This window comes from Siphateles boraxobius, unplaced genomic scaffold (genome assembly GCF_051911475.1).
Source record: "Siphateles boraxobius isolate OS27281-9 unplaced genomic scaffold, OSU_SipBor_1 26, whole genome shotgun sequence".
Classification (NCBI taxonomy): Eukaryota; Metazoa; Chordata; class Actinopteri; order Cypriniformes; family Leuciscidae; genus Siphateles; species Siphateles boraxobius.
The window spans coordinates 17,736,344-17,757,361 of NW_027508876.1; the positions used below are offsets into that span (position 1 = coordinate 17,736,344).

Below are 21,018 nucleotides of genomic sequence, written 5' to 3' on the forward strand. Positions count from 1 at the left end.
GGCGAAGCTTCATCAGGACCACAAGAAACTGCTCAGGAAGGGTAAGTATGGTTGATGATGTGTTCCATGTTGTTGTCAGGTAAGTGAGGAGGGTGAAGAACACGGAAGCAGATGGTAGACCAGTGTAAAAATGAGTGTGCTTGTCATCATTTAAAATAAAATCGGACGGACTGCCAAACATATGATCTTGCAGTCGTTTTTCTTGAGATTCCAGTTTCTTCTCCAGTGAAGCCATTTTTATTTTTAATTCAACATTTTCATTTTGTAGCTGGTCAATATCTGCCATGGTCTCCTCTGGTATCACTCCAACTTCGGTGAACCATCAATGGTGTTTTTATGAGCGAAAATTGATGGAACATAATCTGGATGGCATGGGTCCACTGATGGCGCACCTAAAATAAAGACAAACAGTGTGTGTTGACAGTATTGCACCTTGCTAAGCATCATACATGCATGATTTGCATAATCCATAACTTTTCTGGTTTCATGTGCATTTCTATGATATTGATTACAACTTATTGATTAAAAAAAATATTGGTAGCCTACTAGTACAATGAAATTAGGTCAGTCAAATTTATTTCACAATACACATTGTTTTAAAGCTGCTTTACAGATAAAATATATCAGTGAAAATGTAGTAAAAGTCCATATTTAGTACTTCATTTAAAGCTTCATTACAAGAGCTTTATTCAGCATTATTGTATTTATGTCCCCAGGGGAACAAGCCTAAGGCGACTGTTATTTGTAAATGTATGTAGGTTATTTCTAAAGCATTGATGGAAAAAACATTGTGGCTCTTATGTTTGATAGATATCAGGTATCATAACGCTAGTTTAAATCATAGCTAAAGCGTATCAACTACAACATTGTCGTTGCTGTGTAAAATTAATCTATACAATGTTAGCTACGTGTGTAGTAATCAATTTAGTTAATTCATAACTATTGCAGGTTTGTTACCGGTCAGCTAGCTATTATCTGTTGCTTATCATGAGTTTTTTACCTGTAACGAAGTGAGTGCTACAGATCCTTGAATTCTTGCCTGGCTGCCAAGCCTCTATTCGCACAGTGGTGATCCATGCTCGCCGTCTCCCTTCGTTTTTAGGAATCCGAAACATTTTTATTTTCGATAAGGTATTTGTTCCAGAGGTCAGGTTGCATCCCACAGCACAACAACCTGAGCCCAACTTCAGTCTACTCATCACCTTAATTTTAACTGCATTTGAAGTCGGCGCCATATTGCCGACAAAGAGTATAGAAGTAAGGTTACTTTGTTACCGATAAACAAACAGACCGGAAGTTAACTTTGGGCCAGCACGTAACCCTGGCAACCCGCGTTCGTCCGATAAAACCGTCTATATATATATATACGGGCTGTCACGATGTTAGATTTTTCACATCACGGTTATTGTGGCCAAAGTAATTCATGATATTGATATATCGCGATATCTATAGAAACCATGGGGGAAAAAATGTCAAATCAGTCAAATAAATTTTTACTTTGTTTATTTAATTTTTCTTTTTTTGCATTTTTACTTCTTGTGTTCTCAATATTTTAATGCAATTTTTTGTGAAGTAAGACAAGCATGTGAAGTATATCTGGTTTCAAACTGGAGCGAAACACTGTCTGAATGTTTCCTGAATAACTGAAAAGCTCTTAAACCTATTGTTGCGCAGGTGCAAGTCATGCAGATTTGAACAAAACAAAACAAGTGCAAATACAAATACAAAAATACGAAAATAAGACAAGCAAACAAAACAGAGTATTTAATAATCACCCTTTATTTAAACATATGAAAACAGAAACCCGCTGTTAAGAGGTTAGTCACATTTCCCATTCCATGACTATTTCTAATGTTTTGTTTTTCCCATTGAAACCAAGGGGTAAAAGCGATTTTCTAACACTAGATGGCAGTGCCTGATAGCCATAAAGAAGTGTCACATCCTCTCACTCACTCAGCTCTGATGCTGCTGGATCCCATGTCTTCATAAACTAAACATGCATCAGTTCACATCATAACATTTTAACCCAGGCTAGTTGATGGCCTCTGATTTGACCACTCCAGCGCTCCTCCGAAGGATACTGTGCTCAGTGAGTCAATAAACGTGCGGTATTAAATATTTGGCTCGGCTGATAAAATTTTATTGAGCTATTTCAATTTGGCAGACACTGCACAGGCCAAACACTTAGTCTGTAGAGGGAAGTAAGCAGGATGCTTATTAGAATACAAGAACTCAGGCCACATTTTAGAGACCTCCATGCTTGAGTCTCAAATATCACCCAGGGCATCCTTACAGCTTTTATAGATTTGAAGGGGGTTTCTTGCATTAAAAACTTACTAAATGTGTTAAATAACAAGAAAATGAGATTAATTGTTTCTTATAGGTTTATGGTAAATTTGAATCTTTGCAAATATGGAACGTGAAGAAGTGTGGGAACTGGGAACATACCTGATGATACTCATAAAGTCTTCTTTCTAACTCTCTTCAATCTCACTTTTTAATTATTTTAGGGAAAGACGGATTCATTGATGCATGCCATGTTTGACACTTTTATGGTTTATGTTAAGGTAAAAATAACTTATTTTCTTCAAGTAAAGACAATACAGTCAACAGAAAACCACAGCAAATGCTGAATAATTTATATATTAAAAAAATGTATTTAAAAAATGATTTGCTAATATTATGAATGATATTATGCTAGAGATGTGACAATTATTAACCATTCATAATTTTTTATTTGTATTACAGTGGAGAAATGTCAATGCTGTGCATCTGTGAAACATTTTAAACATTTTTTATGACAACATTACATTCTCTTACATAACTAACATAACTCTTCTCTTTAGTGACATTCATTTTCAAAGTAATAACTTATATTGGAGTCTGGGAAAGTCTTGCATTTGTAATTACCCCCAATGCCATCAACATTTCCCCACTGTGCTGGCACGAATTCCCAGCCATTTATTTCCTGTCCTTTTCATGCTGGAGGGAGGCTGGATTTAGGATGAAGGTCTTGGGAGTCACATTGACCAAAGTTTTTGATTGAAGTCCAAAAGCCATTACTACACTTTTCTCAGGCGTGTAGACTAGAGTAGTGCTGGACTTTGATGCTGCTTCTGAATGCAGCCGGTTCGTAGATTGTTTTTGAATTGCGTTCATTTGTTCTGGTGAATTTGTCCGCTCCTTTAAAAAAAATCATGTTTCAAACCTCCTCCAACCGGTGTCAGTTCGTTTAAACTTCTCCTACAGCAACTCTGAAGACTCTTAAGAATACCATCGAAATGACCGAGGAAAGCAAAGCCGAACACAGAGCCGAAAGTGGGAAAGATTTAGAGAAACAGCTTCGTCTGAGAGTTTATGTTTTGAACGAACTTCTGAAGACCGAACGGGATTATGTCGGGACGCTGGAGTTTCTCTCGGTAAGTGCGACCTGGTTAATTGTTTCATTAGCTAATATATTATTATTGTGTATATGTAGCCTAGTCTATCCCATCTATACGGCTTGCCCACGCGACAAAGTTGAACGCTCCCAAGCGCGCGCATCATCTTTGAGTCCAGAACTGCGCGTGAACATTCAGTGAGTTCGTGCTGAACGGTGTGATGTTAAACTAGGCTATGTAAACTTGCAGTGTGTACCCTACAGACTTACAAATTGCAATGGATGCAATTTGCAAATTATGCAGCGACATTCACCGACACAGTCTGTTATTAATATCGTGTTGCACAACGCAAATTACCATTTGCCTCTACTAGCAGTAACAGTTGACTAAACGTCAGTTATTTAAAATACTTTTTAAACATAGACCTAACATTTTTTGTTATATTGAAACGAGAGCGAGCGAGCAGCGTACTGTTGCCTTGGTTATAGCCATTTTTTTACAGTCTATGGTTATAGCCATCAGTTTTAGGGTCTTTGGCTAAAGATGAAAATACTTTTATAGCTGTTGAAACAGTTAGGCTACATCTCGGTTTAAACATGTAGGGGAGCGCGGGCCACAACCTAACGCGGGGTTAAATGTAACACGGACCTTTTACATAGTTAGTCAGGGTCAAGCAAGTTGTGTTTCCGCTCTTTTTCTCTCACTAGCAGAAAACGGTCTCCCGCGGATGTGTTGAAAGTTTTGATAAAATTTCGTTAAGATTGTAATTCTTTCGAAATAAATGTTTTCATCATACGTTTTTTTTCGGTTTCTGAGTTGGTTGTGTATGTCACAGTTTTGTTGACTCATTTTGAAACTTTAGCAACTAGCAGCTGTTAGCTACATATTTTGTACACCGCGGGGATAGTTTTAGTAGTGTACAACGATAATGAAATGAAAACAGGGAGCCACACAACTTTTCAGGTTTGAGTATTTATTTATATATTTATTTTATTGTTACACATTTAACTTTGTTGGATTTTCACGAACAAAGTTGGAATTTTTTTCCCCACATTTGTTTACTATGCATTGATCACTTGTTTATTTATTAAAAAGCCTGTTTTTCATGCAATAAACCCTTTAAAATGTGATTTTGAGTGTGATTATTACTGTTATTATTAATAATAATAATTTTGAATTTAATAAAATATAATTCAATAGCAATTACAATATTTGATGATTTTATTTATTAATTTATTGCAAAACTGCGCAGCCCTTTCATATATCTCTATCCATGACATTGATCCATAATATCCACTGAATCCACTGTGAGACACCAATGTGTCCCTGAGCAAGACACTTAAGCCCTAGTTGCTCCAGAGGCGTGCGACCTCTGAAATATAGCAATTGTAAGTCGCTTTGGATAAAAGCGTCAGCTAAAATGAAAAATGAATAAATGTAATAGAAGGATGATTGGATGAGGGATGGATGTATGGATATCTATATATACAGATGTACAAACAATATCAAACTACAGATAAAATAGTACTGAATTATGTGTGTTACACAGAAGTGTTACAACTAACCCCTCTGTCTGTTACAATTAACCCTGCATATTGGGTAAGTTGTAACATTTGCACTTCTGTCACTTTCAGTGCAACTTTACGAAAATGGTAGGTCCTAGAAAAGTGTTCATTTGTAGCAGAGATGTTACTTGTGTAAAAAAAAAGATCAATCTAACTTAATAATTTTTATTTTTTGTAATTGAGCCAAAACCAAAATGGGTTAGGTTGTGCCCCACTCTCCCCTATGCTTATTTGCAAAAATATGTGCGTTTAAGGGCTTCATCATTTGGATGAGTGGTCATACACCCAGGACACCTGTAAAATTAGAAAAATTCTTGTTTTGTTGTCGTGTCGCTCGTTTACAGTTCAGATGGCTGAACTGAACGCGTCTGTTTAGTGTGCTTGTAGTAAATGCGCAGCAACAGAGGTCTTGCGGTGAACCTCAAAACCCAGGCCTGTCAATCCTGCTGATCGATTTGGTTTGAAGCTCTAACTAAGAAGAAAAGCCCAGAATAATTTGTCTCAATTTAATGTGTGCTTCTTGATTTTTTTTCTGAATTGGTGCACTTTTCTCCAGTTCCCGTTGACCCGCAGTCAATGTTTGGATTACAGAGATAAAAGTTTGTTGCTTAGATATTTTATACTGTAGCTCAGGAAACTAGCTCTCAGTTGCCTTTTTTAACGTATCCATTTCGGCTCAGATGTTTCTCTTAAAATTAATATAGACACAAATGTTGACATACAGTAAGCATATACTGTGGACCGCATTGTTTGGAGAATTCGGTCTTGGAAGAATCTGATGAGAAATGTTTTCATGACATCTCTGAGTTTTGGCAAAGTCCCTTTAAGACAAGTAATTTCACTCGGCGGCCATCTTTGAAATGCCACTCGCATTTGCAAGTGCAGCTCCTATCTCTTTGAATTGGAAACATCAAATTCTCCAAAACTCTACGCCAAGCTTTCGAATACATTTTAAAAATTTGACTGGACTTAAAAACACTGGTTGGAACCGGAGCTTCTAAGGGCCAGTTCAAGCCACAGTAACACTAGACTTTGAGCATGCAAAATTTCTTCGGACACTGCAACGGTCGTGATATGATGTCACGTTACAATTCTTCGGATTGTAACAATAGCAGATATTATGCCTTGACGTATCGATATCCTACTGGTCACACGTCTTCACTTGATGCGATTTTGCAGCTCAGAGTTCACCAAACTTGTCATTGGAGCGAAAAGTGGAATGTTACCTCCCCTTCACAAAGAACTTGTTTTTGCCACATTGTGTGTTGCACTTTCTCCCATTCATAGTAAAGGCTGATTTACACTGTGTTGGACCTATGGCGTAGCCTCTACATATGCAACGCTATCACAGATTTTTTTATTTTACCTGAGGGAGCGGTTCTAGCAGACCAATCAATCACAGCGCTTGTGGTCCAAAGTGAAGGCAAACTGTGGGACTCTACCAACTAATATCATTTCTGCCTCTGCTGGAGGAATATAATACTGTGAGCTCTTTGGCCTAACAGGGGAATCGAAGGCAGGTTTTTTTCTGTTTGTGTAATGCATACTTTTTTAGGCACATAAGCAAAACATGTTTAAATAAGGAAATAAGTGACTAATCACTTATTCAATAAAGTTTGAAGCTAAATATTGATCTAAAATTGAATGGAGCAAAAGAGAGCATGAAATGCGCTTCGAGTTTTCTGAAGTCTGAAATTATTTGTCTAAATGAACAACCAGATGATACTGTACATGTTGTGGTTGATATATATATATATATATATATATATATATATATATATATATATATATATATATATATATATATATACGGTCCTTCTCCAAAAATTAGCATATTGTGATAAAGTTCATTATTTTCCATAATGTAATGATAAAAATTAAACTTTCACATATTTTAGATTCATTGCACACCAACTGAAATATTTCAGGTCTTTTATTGTTTTAATACTGATGATTTTGGCATACAGCTCATGAAAACCCAAAATTCCTATCTCAAAAAATTAGCATATCATGAAAAGGTTCTCTAAACGAGCTATTAACCTAATCATCTGAATCAACTAATTAACTCTAAACACCTGCAAAAGATTCCTGAGGCTTTTAAAAACTCCCAGCCTGTTTCATTACTCAAAACCGCAATCATGTGTAAGACTGCCGACCTGACTGCTGTCCAGAAGGCCATCATTGACACCCTCAAGCAAGAGGGTAAGACACAGAAAGAAATTTCTGAACAAATAGGCTGTTCCCAGAGTGCTGTATCAAGGCACCTCAGTGTGAAGTCTGTGGGAAGGAAAAAGTGTGGCAAAAAACGCTGCACAACGAGAAGAGGTGACCGGACCCTGAGGAAGATTGTGGAGAAGGACCGATTCCAGACCTTGGGGGACCTGCGGAAGCAGTGGACTGAGTCTGGAGTAGAAACATCCAGAGCCACCGTACACAGGCGTGTGCAGGAAATGGGCTACAGGTGCCGCATTCCCCAGGTCAAGCCACTTTTGAACCAGAAACAGCGGCAGAAGCGCCTGACCTGGACTACAGAGAAGCAGCACTGGACTGTTCCTCAGTGGTCCAAAGTACTTTTTTCGGATGAAAGCAAATTTTGCATGTCATTCGGAAATCAAGGTGCCAGAGTCTGGAGGAACACTGGGGAGAAGGAAATGCCTGAAGTCCTGTGTCAAGTACCCACAGTCAGTGATGGTGTTGGTCCACTGTCTTTTATCAAGGGCAGGGTCAATGCAGCTAGCTATCAGGAGATTTTGGAGCACTTCATGCTTCCATCTGCTGAAAAGCTTTATGGAGATGAAGATTTCATTTTTCAGCACGACCTGGCACCTGCTCACAGTGCCAAAACCACTGGTAAATGGTTTACTGACCATGGTATTACTGTGCTCAATTGGCCTGCCAATTGGCCTGCCAATAACCTGACCTGAACCCCATACAGAATCTGTGGGATATTGTGAAGAGAAAGTTGAGAGACGCAAGACCCAACACTCTGGATGAGCTTAAGGCCGCTATCGAAGCATCCTGGGCCTCCATAACACCTCAGCAGTGCCACAGGCTGATTGCCTCCATGCCACGCCGCATTGAAGCAGTCATTTCTGCAAAAGGATTCCCGACCAAGTATTGAGTGCATAACTGAACATAATTATTTGAAGGTTGACATTTTTTGTATTAAAAAAACACTTATTTTATTGGTCGGATGAAATATGCTAATTTTTTGAGATAGGAATTTTGGGTTTTCATGAGCTGTATGCCAAAATCATCAGTATTAAAACAATAAAAGACCTGAAATATTTCAGTTGGTGTGCAATGATTCTAAAATATATGAAAGTTAAATTTTTATCATTACATTATGGAAAATAATTAACTTTATCACAATATGCTAATTTTTTGAGAAGGACCTGTATATATCTTGAGGTTCTTTTGAAGACCTATGGAGTTAGGTGACAGTTCAAGGCACTGTGTGTGTTGTAGTGACCCGTTTCCCACCTTTCATGCACATTCACATGCTTACATGCCCGTATTAGCCGCAACGTCCCGTATATTGGGCCTAATTTTTTTGTCCAGTACGTGACCTCCCTTGTCCTGTTTATTGACTGCTATGCTTATCTAACCGCTGACTGATACAACAGCAACACGACACTTGAGAATGATCATGACCCCGGTCATCATCCAATCACAGCCTACCCTGCGCATCAGACCATACAAATAACAAACTCTAGATTGAGAATTAATCATTCTTTTGGGACAAATCATTGTTTGATTTGTGAACAGAATCCTCTGCTGTCTGGTCGTTCCCGGTTTGATCCGTACTCAAGCTAACGGCAAATCCCTTTCACTGTCCAGGTTTTGATTTCGGCAAATCAGTTTTGGCGAATTCAAACAAAGTGATTATTGTTCATGAGTCCAATATTCATCCAGCTACGCAAGAAGACATGAAATCTATATCTGAGGGAATAATATGCTGATGTGATTTGGTGCTCAAGAAACATTTGATTATTATGTTTAAAAAACATTTTCAGGATTCTTTGATGAATAGAAATTTCAAAGGAGATTTATTTGAAATAGAAAGTTTTTGTAACATTAAAAATGTCTTTACTGTCTCTTTTGATTAATTTAATGCATAATTGCTGAATAAATGTAGGCTATTACTTTCTTTAATTTCATTGAAAACATTTTTTTTTTTTTTGAATTCTTACTGACCCCAAACTTTTGAACTGTAGTGTATAATGTTACAAAAGCTTTCTATTTCTGATAAATGCTATTATTTTGAACGATGGTTTGTGTGTAATATGACACTTTTTTGTATGACATTAAATTATATTTTAGAATTAACTTACAAAATAGGTTAAGCAAAACAAATGTGTTTGTGTCTGAGGACCTTTTATACACATACTTAACTGCAGACACTGAAATGACAAACACTGTGTGATACATTACAAATATTTTGGGTGTCCCTTGTTTTCCTTTAAAGAACCACGATTGTCCGGTATTTTCCTTTTCTGAAGTTGGCAACCCTAGTATAAGGTGACCTCCAGAAATTATGTTTTATTAACAAAGTTCGGGAGGAACACGCTCAAATTGCCTAACCAATCAGCAAGAGATGAGGCAAATATATATGCAGAGCCGACTCACCTATGTTCATTGACAGTTTTCCACATCCCACCACCACATCATCTCCTCACACTCACCTGGTTACTATCCTAACCAGAGATATGGGTGGAGAACTCTGGGTTTGGGCCAAAATTCCGAGCTTGGAGTCCTCCCCTCGGACAGCACGCCAAATACTCATACCTCTTGTTACATCTGATTATTTGTAAGTGTGAACTTGTGAATAATGAATTATAACTATTTTATTAACCAGGTCAGATGACGGATCACTCGGACCACATTTGGATGTAGTCAAAGGACAACTATTTTTTCATTGTATCCAGTAGTTTATGAGATATGTTCTGAGACTCCTTGCCATGTTATAATTGGACAGTTTTTGAGCACTTTAAAAGTTCCAGTTTACTTTGATTATTCCCAATTGGGTTGCAGTTCCGGCCAAACATTTCAGTTTGTTTTATTGCCTGCGCTAAGCATAATGTCTTAATTCTAACAGAAGTGGAAAAAAGTGAGTTGAAGAAGAAAGCTTGCCGTGGTACCCTAGAGTGTGATTAGGAGGTCAAGGAGGGAACTTTATCAATCCAAGTTACTGGGAAATATCACCCACATGCTCTCAAGGATCAAAGCCTCCACAGGTGCCGCTGCAGGTCTGTGACTGATCACTTTCAACTTCTTGCGCATGTGCCTTAAACAGAATTCCTGAATGTCTGGACAAAAAAAAAGGAAGAGTTTTAGGCTCGGAAGGCTAAAGAAAGCTTCTGCAGAAGTGAAGTTGGACGATAACAACAGTTCATGGTAGAGGACAATAGATATCTGGGGTGGTGTTTCATGGCCTGGAGGGCCCAGAGGACCTGTGCCATGCTAAACAGAAGGCATTTTGTGTTTGTGAGAATTAGATGAAGGGGGTCGCTTCCAGACAATGTGGCTCCCCGGTGGAACCAGCCTGGAGGTATTGCCAAGAGAGGGACTGTGACGTGAGAGCCTGGGCTCTTTGCCCTCTGTTGTAAAGTACATTTCCTGGTGGAGGAATTCCAGGGAGGTTAGAAGAAATTCGGGAACAATGGTGGACAAGTTGCCTTGTTTGAATCCAGGGGAGGGTTGTCTAGTTCGGATTAATAGCTCGCTAAATGGTTAATTTGTTCTTGGAGAGAAATTGTTCTTAAATGCTGTTGTTGAGTTGATATTTAGTGTAAAATACCAGCTGCATCAACTGACAGTTACTTGGCATGCAACACAATTGTGTCTGGCTATCAGATTAGCCAAGAACAGTATCTGGCAATTCACATGAGACAGAGGAAGTCTCTTAAAAGATATCTTCAGAGATATCCCTAATATGGCTTATGTAACAGCTCGATATAGATCTGATAGTGAGAGGTTTCAGATAATCATGTTTATATAATATTTTTTGTTAACTGGAGGCTAAGAATGATGATCCTCTATAAGAAGTGCCTCACTGAGGGAAATAGAGCGTATTACTATGCTCTTTTATTGTATATGCCATTTGAGCTTATTACTAAGCTCTTTTACTGTATATGCCATTTGAGCTTATGATATAGTCACTCAACTTAAACGAGACCAAGCAAATAAGAAGTACAACTGACCAGCACGAGAATGCATGAGTACTTGTAGAGCGAATCTAACAGGAGTGAATAGGGGCAAAGCTTTCATGTCCTACTTTAGTAGAAAAACAGAGCCATGTCTCTGCATAATATATTCTCTGGAGTTTAAGCTCTGGATTAAGTGGTCCCTCTGCAGCGTTTTCCTTTCGCAACCCTGTGGGTTTAGAGGAATTGACCACCCAATATACTTTTTTAAGACTTAATAATAAAACTTCAAAAGGAGTTTTTGCACCACAAACTGCAACTACTTTTATTTTGATTTTGGGGTAAACACAAGTTTGTAAAGTCCCTGTGGACATTTCCTAGTCTATTTAGAAATTTGTTTGAAGATGATGTGGCACAGTTTTCGAAATGACTTGACAATAAGGATTTCTACTGTTTGACTGATTAGAATGAAAATGACTGAGTAGAATGCAGCTTACCCACAAACACAAATTAAACCTAGTGCTGTGCTGGCTTAAATAATTAAGCACATGCCTAATGGGGTATTTACGCTTGATCACTCCATAGACTTTTAGTTTTACAGATCAGGACAAGGCTAAGTATAAATGACACTTTTGAGATGTATCCAGTCACTCAGTCAGTGGTTTAAGATGCACCAAATTTGACTCTGCCAAGTGTAAATGGGTCTTGTTGTTCAGACCACTTACATAAACTTTACTCTTTTCAAAAATATACAATTTTACCACATAGCATGCTAAAACATTTGTAACACGTTAAGAATTGCATAGCAATGCCTTTGCAACCACCCACAGTGTGGTGGTGAGTTATGCCTGAGGCAAACATTGCATCACATTCTTACAAACAATTAATGTATTTATTTTATTTTAGCCAAAGACAATATAGGTATATGCTTAAATTGCTCTGTTTTCTTTTTTCCCTTGTTATGTTTATTCAGTTTGAGGCCTGTTGATTTGTTGCTGTCACATGACAAGCACTAATACTAAAGGGAGGGTTTCATATCTTTAACCAGCAGGCAGTGAACCTTGCAACCCCGTCCCATGGGGTCACAGTTCTCCATCCTTAACCTCTTCCTCTTGGTATCCTGGTTTATCCATCTGTTGCTCTGGAGACTTGTGGGCTTGATCATCATGCCCTCTTCCCCCATTTCTCACTGATGAAAACTCATAGTTATTTTTTTGTCTCAAGATGTTTTGCTCTCAATATTTAGTTTGTTTTAGACACTTTTTATTGTTCGAATCGGTGTTTGGCATTTCTTTTGTCCCAAACATTTGTTCTTAAGACTTTGCTTGACACCTTTGAGTCTCAAAAAATCAAAAAAAGTGAAAAAAGTCTCAACTGTGTTTTTGAAGATGAAAAACATTTGCAGTGGGTGCGGTCAACAGCCACTGATATATGAAAAAAAAAAATGATAAATTAATGATTCCGATTGTTTCATTTTCAGTGGAATGACAGTCTTTCCAACTGTATGTAGTGTATGTTATTGATCCTTTCACCGCCATTGACAGATATTTCCATGAGACAACGCTTCCCCGCCATTGATGGAATTTTCCGGCTTTCCGTGTTTTCACTGTTATATGGTAGGGGGCACTATTACATATCTTCTGAAAGAGTACAGAAACTTCAGATCAAGAGACATGTGAAGAAGAAACCGAATCAAGCGATTGCATATGTAAGCAGATGCATATGATCATCAACATTAAACATCATATAAATCAAAAATGCCTAATGTTACAGAATTAAATGTCATACCCAGGAAGTGGACTGTAGGACTGTGCAAGCTTTTGGGTTGTTGATGGACTCGATCTTCTCCTTCTATATTATTTGATCATCGTACTGAATCTGTTTTGGATGTAGTCTTTGACAAAAATGCGTTTTTCTCAGTTTGTTGCTTAAAATGTTTTTTTTTTATGAAACTTACCCACATTTAAGTGTTGATAAAAAAAATTTGTTTAGCTAAAATTAAACGAGTTTTGTGTTTAAAAGCAGAGGCACCATTCTTTCTTTGACATATTGCATGTTCAGATATACAGTATATACAACAAAATAGTCTGGGGGCCATGAAAAGTTTGTGAAAATTATCAAACATCACCAGCATTCTTGATAAATTTCACAAACTTTTCATGGACCCCAATATATTTTTTTTAGCTGGCAATTTAATAATAATAATAATAAAAAAAAAACGCTACCGGGACAGAGTTAATGTAGATAAAAGAAAAGAGATAAAGAGGATAAAAATAATTAATCCTCATTTAAGTATTTGACACACTAAGTAGAAAAAAGTGGTAAATGTTTGCAAAACTCCTTTTTGGAGTATCACTTTCTCACTTTAAACATGCTTTTTATCCCTGTCACTTGACTTTTTTTTTTACAGACTTTATCTCCTGCATATGTTCCATCCATTATGTACCAATACTTTGTTTACAGGGAGTTGTATTTTCCCCTTGGTACATGGAGGATCATTAAGATTCCAATCTTGCTAATGAGTTCGGCTTTCTTTTTCCACTGTATGGTCTGAGGAGTTCTTATGCGCCGCAGACAGACGTTATAACCAGCAGAGGTTTTCCTTTATCTTATCCTGAGCTCTTTTTAAGCAGTATGCTTAACTAGCTCCCTGAGGCTCGGGGTGGCTCGCCTCATTCCAAATGCACAGCATGAGCGCAAAATGTGTCAGCTATTTTTCTATTCCTGTGACAGTCCGATTCATGGAAGAGAATAGAGGCTTTTTGTGCCCCTGGGGGAATTTAAAGGTGAATATCGGCGTTCTGTCTGAATTTACATGATGGTGCTTAAGAACAAGGAAGTTGTCGCTGGTGGGGAGGAATTGTGCCCTTCCTGCTGTTGGGGTCTTTAGGTTGTTTGTTTCCGTGATTTAGCTGGAAGCGTCTATTCACCTGTGGAAACCCTCCATCATTAGGCTGTGGCTAAATCCCACACTGTTTAAAAAGACTGAAGTGATTTAGTTTATGGCCCTCCGAGATTTCCTCTCAATTCACATCATCCATCAATTTTATGTTTCTGGGGATCAATTGATTTGGTTCTCCTGGAACTAGCACAATACATTTTTTTATATATATAGTGATGTTCAGGCATGTCCGATAATTACTCTCTTCTGTGTTTTTGAAATTGTTTTACACTTGCATCCATCTGTGTCCCATTGCGTTGGTGTGCAGTCTTGTGTGTCATGTTTGTGAGTGCACAAGGGACTACGAGGGGCTCTGGCCGTTGAGTTCCTTTAGCTTTTGTGTCAGTGTGAGCAGGATTTCCTTCCTTCCTGCCCCTCCCCTCCTTTTACATTGTGCTCTGCTTCCCCTGCACATAGAGCTGGCTGTGGAGGCACACGGGCTGCTCCATACGACTAGAGTCGATGCCAGGGCATCTGTCTCAGATCAGTCTCTGGAAGACAGCATCTGAATAAGAAACCAATGGTCAGATGTTTTTTGTTTTTTTTAGAATATATCATGGGTCATCGTGATATTTTTTGGGAGATATTTTGTCTCCTATGAGTTTTTAATGTGGGCTGATAGTCCAAGAGATGGTGAATGAAGCATCTTTGCATGGCCAGGTGGCATTTCAAATGATTGTACGTGGGCAAGTGTCAGCATCTATATGGGGCAATCTATGGTCATGTGAAATAGCAACACATCAGGTTGCAGTTGCTCCACCATATGAAGCCATCATGATATCAATTTGAACCCAGAAATTGACTGTAAAAAACCAACAACATATTTATAGACTTTTCTTATAAATTTTGTTAATTAATTTTTACTTACAAAAATACATATTTTTCAGTCTTTCAGAGTAAAATGTTTATTTTATGTTTTGTCAGATTAATATACACGGTGAGGTATAGTGAATCGATTATGAGGTTTTTCTGCTAGCATTTTTCAAAAAAAATTCCATTATCATTTTTTCTATTACAGAAGAGTAAACTGGGTTGCTATTTGCAAATACTATTTCATGGAGATTTTAAAGTGTGCTATTTGAAATTTTCACTTTGTTGTTTTATTTCTCTTTTTTTTATTGATTCGTTTTTCTGAGTTCTGTACACTCAAGGCATTTTTTAAATGTTGATCTCAAGGCATAGTTGTAGAAGATCAGAATATATTATTTACATGATTGTAGTGGCATGTTATTTGGGATTTCTTCTCAAATCCTTCTCAGCCTTCTCATTTCTTGGAATTTCTTTAAATGTCTGAATCCCAAAGGAGAAATGTAGGTGAAAATCCAGTGTAAAGTGCACATGGAAGTTGAGTAAAAGTGAAGGGCTAGAAACGGTGAGCTGGCGGAAGTGAAGAAGGAACCGACCGGCCATTATAAATCAAATCTGTCCTTGATACCCTTTGCTATTTTGTTTTGTTGTTGTGGAAACAGTTCACAATCATTGTGTGAAAGTTGAAATAGTGTGTAGTACAGTCACCGAGTTCCACAATATCCTGGATAGCACATCAAAGTGCTTCCTTTTAACGGTCCCACAAAGCCTTCTCATCGTGTGCTTCCTCACACTTCTGGGGCTGGTTGCACTAGCGGACATAAAAAATGTAGGTGTAAGCTCTACGCTGCAGCCTTCCGATAAATATTTACGAAAAACACAGAAAATCGAACCCGATCCAAATTTCTTTTTGACGGACGAAAGTTTCGGAGTCAGTGTGTAAATGTGATTGACACAACGTGAGGTCGTATTTATTTTTTAACGTGCGGAAATTTCAGACAAGAATTTCGGACTCGGTGTGCAAGGACCCTTACACGCTGCCTCCGCAACTTACGTCCGTCATAAAAAATTGTTGGATCGAGTTAAAATTTTCAGTTTTTTGACCCGTAGCAAGCATTTTGAGAGGTGTTTTGACAATTCAGAGCCACAGTAAAAGCGAGCGCCAAAATACAAGACTGTTCAGGACCAATTGGTTTTACGAAAATCGGTGGTCTTCTTTTTAATATGTAGCTCCAGTATCGCTGGCAAAGCATTATACTGAGCCACTGACCCAATATTTCCTCTTTTTTCTCTTTTTTAGAAGTGAGGACAACAAAATCATCCTCACTGCTTGAAGACTTCATTTTGTATTGATTTGCAACTGATTAATTAATACGCATTGGACTCAGTGTGCAAGGTTTCTATGCGTGACAAATGACAAAATGACAAACACGAAAAAACGCATACGAAAATTTTGGACTCAGTGTGCAAGGACCTTTAGTCTCAGACGTGCGAAATGCCTAGATGGTGCAACAGGTATTAATTCTTTGCAGGACTTAAAATGCATTTTACATCCAGCCTAGTCTTATAACAGGGTTAAACGTCCAGCTGGTGCAACCGACAGGTTTGTATGAGATATGAGGTGGCAAAGCAACGTTATCATATAACAAATGTACATAGGTAAAGCCCTGTTCCCGCTGACAGTGGTTTTATTGCTGGAGGTCGCCAGGTTGATGTACTGTTGGTTGCTTGTTCCTACTGCTGGTTGTCCTGACATTATTGGTGTGTTGCGTGACTGTACTAAACTTTTGAAATTTTTTAGAACAAACAAGGTGTAAAATATCTGTTAAAGGTGGGGTATGTGATTCTGTTTTTTGTCCATTTGTTTCAAAATAACTTGAAATCCTATTCCTAACCCACTTACAGCCACTGAGTTAGAAGCACTGAAATGAAAATTAAGCAATTTAATCATTTGTGGAACGGGCAGGACACGAAAAACTCCAGCCAATCATTTTCAAGACCACCTAGAATCATTGGACAGTAAGTTCGTCAATCAGCCCTTCGTGACCCCCTTCGTGCGAATACTCAAAGCTCGTGACGCATGCGCATCTCGTCAGTAAAGCCGGTTCCATGATTAGTAGTAAATCGTCATTACAATCTCTCGCGCATCTGTGTTTTCGCTTGTGCATGATTGCGCGTCCATGTTCTTCGAATGGGTAGATTAAGGGCCAGGGTTGGGGGAAAGAAGGTAGGACCATTGAATTGTGTATTTTCAAAATCTGCCGGTCTTTTTCCAAATCACATACCCCACCTTTAAATAAAATATTACCTGTAAAAATAATATTATTCTATTTTAACAAGACAAGACAGGCCGCCAGTCTGGATTTACAATAATATGTTTTTTTGAGGTGCACAATTTTTTATTTACAAAATAGCCAAGTCCACCTACTTTCTTGTTGCTTACGCTCATGATTCTCTCTGCTTGAAATATGTCTGGTGAAACCACATTGAATCTGAGCCATATTTCTGTGACGCACATGATGTTTGCATTCTCGTTTTCTGAGGCAGCACTTGTAACTTGATAATTTTATAAGTCAGAGACCTTAATTTCAAGTCTACTATGACATAGCAGTTAGTCGGTATCTGTTCCTTTTCCTTCAGCATGTGTGTGGATGTAGACATCAGGTATACCAGCTGTTGTTTTTAGCATAATGCAAATTGTGCCACAAGTCTAATCCATCGTTGAGATAGAAATATTCCAAATGCCAGAAGTAATGCCAAATGTATTGACCCTAAACTTCTGCATGGTAGTGTATACACATGTATTAGCACATGTTGCTGGGGTCTGTAAAAAGGCATGTAAAATATCATGACTTACAGTATTAAGATACCTAATGCTTAAAACATCTTGAGGATATTGTCAATTCTTTGCCAATCCTGGCTGCAGTGCTTCTTTATCTCTGATTTGTTATTCAATCCGCGCATAATCAAACATCCAAACCCAGGTGACAAATTGAGTGAGCACTGTTTCATCGTACGGATCAGTTATAGGCTAGCGCCTGGAACTGGAAACCGCAAGTGCAGCTTTTAAAGCTAAGCCCCAATTCTTATTCATTGACAGACTCCATGATGCCTTCCAAAGTCTGATTCACCTCAAACCTTTGCAGGATTGTCCTTTGTGGCTCCACTGTGATCGGCGACAGACCGCTGGTGCCATCTTCCCTGTCTCTTGTACTCGCTAACTAGTACTGGCCTCCAGCGGAGTGACTGGCATGCTGAAGGGGTTAGTGAGGGCCACTGTTCATTCATACACAAAGATGGCATTGATCCCAGAACACTTGGAGGGGGCACTTTTGGTCGGGCCTTTTCATTGACATTCAAGCTGTCTTTAGGGATTTCCAAAAGGATAGACAAAGTTGTTTTTTCTCTTTCCCTCCGCTGACAGCGTCCAATTGCGACCAATTCTGAGGTTCTAAGATCCCCAATAGCATCAGATCCAGTAAAAATGGCTTTTTTGGACAACCCTAGACAAAATTCAAATCAATTGCACAGTCGTGTGTACCACGCATGCTGACTGAGCTTGATACGTGCAGTTTAAAATTATGCTTGTCACCATGGGCTTTCAGATGCCAGTCTGTAATGGGATTTTGGCCCCTTGATACACAACAATAAGCTTTGAAATGCACATGCAGTAACATTGAATTAGCTATTATGAATATAATAAAAGGAGATGTGTAGATGTAGAAGCATTTTGAAATTCTGAATATGCTATTCACACTGCATATTTGTTTGTCATTGAGACAGTTTGACAATTTGTCATGGGAGCTGATACAACACAATCATGGCCCTCAAGCCATCGCTCCTCATATCCTTTTCACGAGCTGCAGTGGGATTAAAATTATTGGTGTCACATGTCAGTTATTCTCAAACATAAGAAAAAAAGAACAATTCCAGTCTGGCTTTGTGCCTCTTTAGCTGGAGGACCAGTATAGCCTTATGGCGCTTTTCCACTGCATGGTAGGCTCGGTACGGCCCAGTACGGTTCAGCTCGGTGCGGCACGGTTCGACGGCTTGCTTCGCTTTTCCACTGCGTGGTACGACTAGGCTCAGCACGGCACGGCTCGGTTCGCTTTAGCTCGGTTTGCTTTTTCACTGCATTTAGTACTGCTTCAAAGTGGGTGGAATTATAGACTGATTGTTATAGTTTATCTGCTCCTCGGCAACCAACGAAAGGAACGTCTGCCCTTCATCCACTGACCACGATGCAGCCATTTCTTTTTTGGAAGTTTTTTTTCTTTCTTTATTCTTCAAGCAAGTCAAGCAAGTAGTTTTAAAACAGGTGCTACAGCGGTGGCTGGTACTGGCTATTTAAATCTAGTGGGTTTGATGTCTCTCAAATACAATGACTCTGGTAGTGACCATTCTGTCTGACCAATCAGTGATCTGCAGTGTTTTCACGTCACATTTTAGTATTGGTACGGTATGCTTGGAACCTCAACAGAGGTGGTACCATTTAAAGCGTGCCGAAGCGAGCCGTACCGTACCATACCGTACCATGCAGTGGAAAAGCGCCACAAAGTGACCTGTAACGAGCCGAGCCATACCGTACCATGCAGTGGAAAAGCGCCATTACTGTTCACCTGCAAAACTTTCTGAAAAAGCTAGTCAAGTGGGTCTAGGATTGACTAAGATGTTTAACTATTTAAGGAAGGCTTGGCTCAGAGACATACAATCTATTGGGATTGGTACAAATTAGATTTTAAGAATAATAACATTCTTCATTTAAAAGTCATTAAAATCATACAGTGTGACCAGTGTAGTCCACAAACAAATGACTCTTTTGAACCGTTCTTTTTAGTTGATCAAAAACATACAGCCCAGCCAGTGTAATCTGATTCACGAACTAATGACTCTAATGAAGTGGTTCTTTTTACTCAATCAAAAAGATACATCATGACCAGTGTAGTATGACTCTTTTTTTTGTCACACAGATACAAACTTGGCACATGGAGGACAGTCTGAACATTAACCACAGCAAATTTGGAGTCTCTCAAAGTCAAACCACCTAGCACCACCAACAGCTGAAAGTTGCTCTCATATTTATGCTAATAACTTTGGAACCGCAGTTATGAACTCTCCGATTTATGAACAAGACTATTATAAGCCAGTTTTCAAAAGGTGGTCCTGTTTGAATCAGTCTGAAACACTGTGTAGCCTAATCACTGCCTTCCATTAATTTTGTTTTTTAAGAATCAGTCAATCAATATCCACCCCCAGCCCTATAAGCCAGTGTCTCAGGTTGTCTCCAAAAACCAATTCTCTGCAGGGTGTAGTGCTTTGTGGTGTCTGTCTGTCCGAGGTTTAAGATGCATGATAAAAGCGGGTTAAATGCACCTAGACAAGTAGGCGTTTGTGGAAAAAACTTGTCTTTGTTAATAAAAACAAAGACAAGGCCATGCACTCATGAGGTTTTAGCATGTCCCAAACCAGCATGTTAGCTCCCAGGGCACGTATTTATAGTAATTGTTTCCTGTGGATGTTTCCCATTGGGGTCTGCGGAGGCTCGGATGGATCCTGATGGTGTTATTAGCCACCATAAAACACAGACTTGTTTTATACTCTTCTTTGGATCCTACACGAAAAGCCTGTGTTGTTGCTTGTGTTGTCTTTCCCCAAATTTGGTATAAGGTCTCACACTGTCACAAAGCAAAAATCTCTCATGGCATGCAGGCTTTGTTGATGTTGTGCAGAAATAGGCCCTGGTAAATTGAGTTTTTCCTCCACAGGAAGAAAAGCACAGGCCATTTCCTCAGACGCCCTGGTGTGGGTTTATGAAGGAGGAGGCTGGACTGTTCATCATCTGTCTGGAAAAAGAACAAATGAATGACTAAGGGAGAATCTAATTTAATGATACATATACAGATAATTGTGCAGGATTAATAAAAAAAAAGATTATTAATGATAAATAAAAATAAAAATGTTAATAGTAATAATAATGATTAATATCTGGTTCCAAAATGCATCTTGTTAACATTATTATTATTAATTATGATGATGCTTTATTATTAATCAGTTATTCTTAATTGTTTAAAGATGCATTTTGTAACTTAACTAGATGATTTAGTTACATCATTATCTACCATCAGGGCTAACTCAGTTTGCCTTAAAACTAGCAGTATGAATGAATTTAAACAAATACA

The 21,018-nt window shown here is 38.5% G+C and overlaps 1 protein-coding gene across 1 annotated transcript in view; it reads left to right on the forward strand.

Annotated features, from left to right (window-relative positions):
- Nucleotides 1-2,979: 2,979 nt before the first annotated feature.
- prex2 (phosphatidylinositol-3,4,5-trisphosphate-dependent Rac exchange factor 2) overlaps nt 2,980-21,018 on the forward strand; it is a 125,757-nt gene continuing 107,718 nt past the window's right edge. The window contains exon 1 of the mRNA XM_077244580.1: nt 2,980-3,419. Within this exon, the coding sequence (XP_077100695.1) occupies nt 3,282-3,419 (138 nt within the window). The 5' untranslated portion in view covers nt 2,980-3,281. The remainder of the gene's footprint in view (nt 3,420-21,018) is intronic.